Source organism: Propithecus coquereli, unplaced genomic scaffold, assembly GCF_000956105.1.
Source record: "Propithecus coquereli isolate 6110/MARCELLA unplaced genomic scaffold, Pcoq_1.0 Scaffold104, whole genome shotgun sequence".
Classification (NCBI taxonomy): Eukaryota; Metazoa; Chordata; class Mammalia; order Primates; family Indriidae; genus Propithecus; species Propithecus coquereli.
The window spans coordinates 5933975-5936481 of NW_012134303.1; the positions used below are offsets into that span (position 1 = coordinate 5933975).

Here is a 2507-nt window from a genome sequence, read left to right on the forward strand (position 1 = left end):
CATCGAAAAGAAAGAAAGAAAGAAAAGCATGGTGGTGTACACCTATAGTCCTGGCTACACAGGAGGCTGAGGCGGGAGGATCGCTTGAGCCTCCACTTGAGCCTAGGAGTTCGAGGCTGCAGTGAGCTGTGATCACGCCACTGTCCTCCAGCCTGGGCAACAGAGCCAGACGCTGTCTCTAAAAAAATAAATAAACACTAAACTGCACAATAGTGAGCGTGCACTCGACGGGCGGGAGCTGTCTCTGGCCGCCACGCGCTGCCCGCCTCGCGCCTTACGTCTCATGCCTTGTGACGTCTCATGCCTTGTGACGTCTCATGCCTTGTGACGTCTCATGCCTTGTGACGCGTGTGCCCTACGCCGCCCCGGAGAAGCCCCGCCCAGAGCGCCCTTCTAGAGGTTTCCATGGTGATCGCGAACCGGCGTCAACTGCCTCAGCCGCAACTGCCAGGCGCCCGTTACACGCTCCTCCAGGTGCCGTGAGGGACAGCGGAGGCGGCAGACGTGAGGGCGGCAGCGTGGAGACTCCGAGCCCGAGCCTGAAGAGAGGCTGCGTCGAAGCTCCTGTGACAACCGCCCTGCGCAGCGTCCGCGATGCTAGGCCCCGGGGGACGTCGAGCTTTCGTGGTCAAGCTTCGCGGCCTGCCCTGGTCCTGCTCCGTGACGGACGTGCAGAACTTCCTCTCCGACTGCGTGATTCGCGGTGGGCCCGCGGGCGTCCATTTCGTCTTCACCGCACAGGGCAGGCAGAGCGGCCGGGCTTTTGTGGAGCTGGAATCGGAAGAGGATGTCAGGATGGCCCTGAGGAAACACAGGGAAAGCATGGGACAGAGATACGTAGAAGTGTTCAAGTCCTGCAGGATGGAGATGGACTGGGTGTTCCAGTACAGCGGGCCCTGCGGCGCCAACGGTAGAGTCGTCCGTCTTCGCGGACTCCCGTTCGGGTGCTCCAAGGAAGACATCGTCCAGTTCTTCTCGGGACTGGAAATCGTGCGGAATGGGGTCACGCTGCCCGTGGACCCCATGGGCAGGATCACCGGGCACGCTTTTGTGCAGTTCGCCTCCCGGGAGGTGGCGCTGAAGGCGCTGCGGAAGCACATGGAGAAGATCGGGCACAGGTACATCGAGGTGTTCATGAGCAGCGAGGAGGAGGCCAGGGCCCACTCCGATCCCGCGCTCAAGTCTCCGTCCGCGCACACGTCGGGGCCCGGTACCCGCCCCGCCCCGGCCACGACATGCGCCACCGTCTCGCAGCAACGGAGCCTGGAGGGGATGCGGCCTGGCGCCTCCGGAGCAGGCCGTGGCGGCCACGAGCAGCGCCGCGACCTCGGCGGCAGCCACGGCTCCTCCAGCGGCCCGTCTGGGAGAGGCCGCGGCGGCTTCCCCTCAGGCACACGTGGCGGCTTCCCCTCAGGCTTCCCCTCAGGCAAACGCGGCGGCTTCCCCTCGGGCACCCGCGGCGGCTTCCCCTCGGGCACCCGCGGCGGCTTCCCCTCAAGCTTCCCCTCAGGCACAGGCACACGTGGGGGCTTCCCCTCAGGCACACGCGGCGGCTTCCCCTCGGGCACACGCGGCGGCTTCCCCTCAAGCTTCCCCTCAGGCACACGCGGCGGCTTCCCCTCAGGCACAGGCACACGTGGCGGCTTCCCCTCGGGCACCCGCGGCGGCTTCCCCTCAGGCGGAGCCCGCGAGCTCGCAGAGCAGAGCACCGCCCGGCCCCGCGTCCACATGAGCGGGCTGCCGTCCAACGCCACCGAGAATGACATCTACACCTTCTTCTATCCGCTCAAGCCTCTGAGAGTGGACATTGAGATCGGCCAAGACGGAAGAGCGACCGGCAGGGCCCACGTGGACTTTGCCACTCGCGAAGACGCTGTGGCGGCCACGTCCAAAGGCAGGGCCAGCGTGCAGCCCAGATTCGTAAAGCTCCTGTTGGATCTGAAAACCGGAGCCAGCGACAGGGCGTCCAGCAGTCTGCAGACGCCAGGCACCGGGCCGTCCGCAGCCCAGGCCGCTGACAGCGGTCCGGAGAGTCAGCCCCCGAGCGGCTGACACGGGGCTGGCTCCAGCGGCCCCAACAGCACGGGCAGTGGCACTGGTTTCCTAGGAGTGTTGAAGTTTTTTCAGTCCAGTTTTCACAGGCAGCCAACAAGCAATGAAGAGCAGTTGTAACTCTAGGGGAAGTTGTGGGTCCCATTTTGCACCCTGAGTTCGTAAAATCTCGATTAAAAAAATTACATCTTCACTGCTTTCTCTTGTAAACTTCTAGCGTGTGATATTGAGTAAACTAAAACTATTTTCAGCTTTTCTCAATCTACATTTTGGTAGTATACTTCAGAGTGGTGTTATCTGAGTTTAAGTAGTTTAAGTATGTGAAATATGCACCTTTTGCCACCACGTCGCAGTGGGCAGACACGCTTTTTTGGAAAACTCAAAGGCGCTCGCTCCCTGATTCAAAAAGAAATATTCTCATGTTCATTCTAGTTTATACTTTCATTTAAAATCTT

The 2507-nt window shown here is 61.5% G+C and overlaps 1 protein-coding gene across 1 annotated transcript; it reads left to right on the plus strand.

The window, feature by feature from the left end:
* Positions 1 to 594: 594 nt before the first annotated feature.
* Positions 595 to 2052, plus strand: LOC105810625 (heterogeneous nuclear ribonucleoprotein F-like). The gene is made up of 2 exons (XM_012644654.1): positions 595 to 1071; positions 1129 to 2052. Exons 1-2 carry the CDS (start codon positions 595 to 597, stop codon positions 2050 to 2052), a joined length of 1401 nt encoding a protein of 466 aa, XP_012500108.1.
* The last annotated feature ends 455 nt before the right edge of the window (positions 2053 to 2507 follow it).

Bases quoted from the DNA above. Each gene is read 5' to 3' on its own strand.
- LOC105810625 (XM_012644654.1), top strand. From the start codon at position 595: ATGCTAGGCCCCGGGGGACGTCGAGCTTTCGTGGTCAAGCTTCGCGGC. The intron at 1,072-1,128 runs GTGGCGCTGAAG...AGGTACATCGAG, and splicing joins TGCAGTTCGCCTCCCGGGAG to GTGTTCATGAGCAGCGAGGA.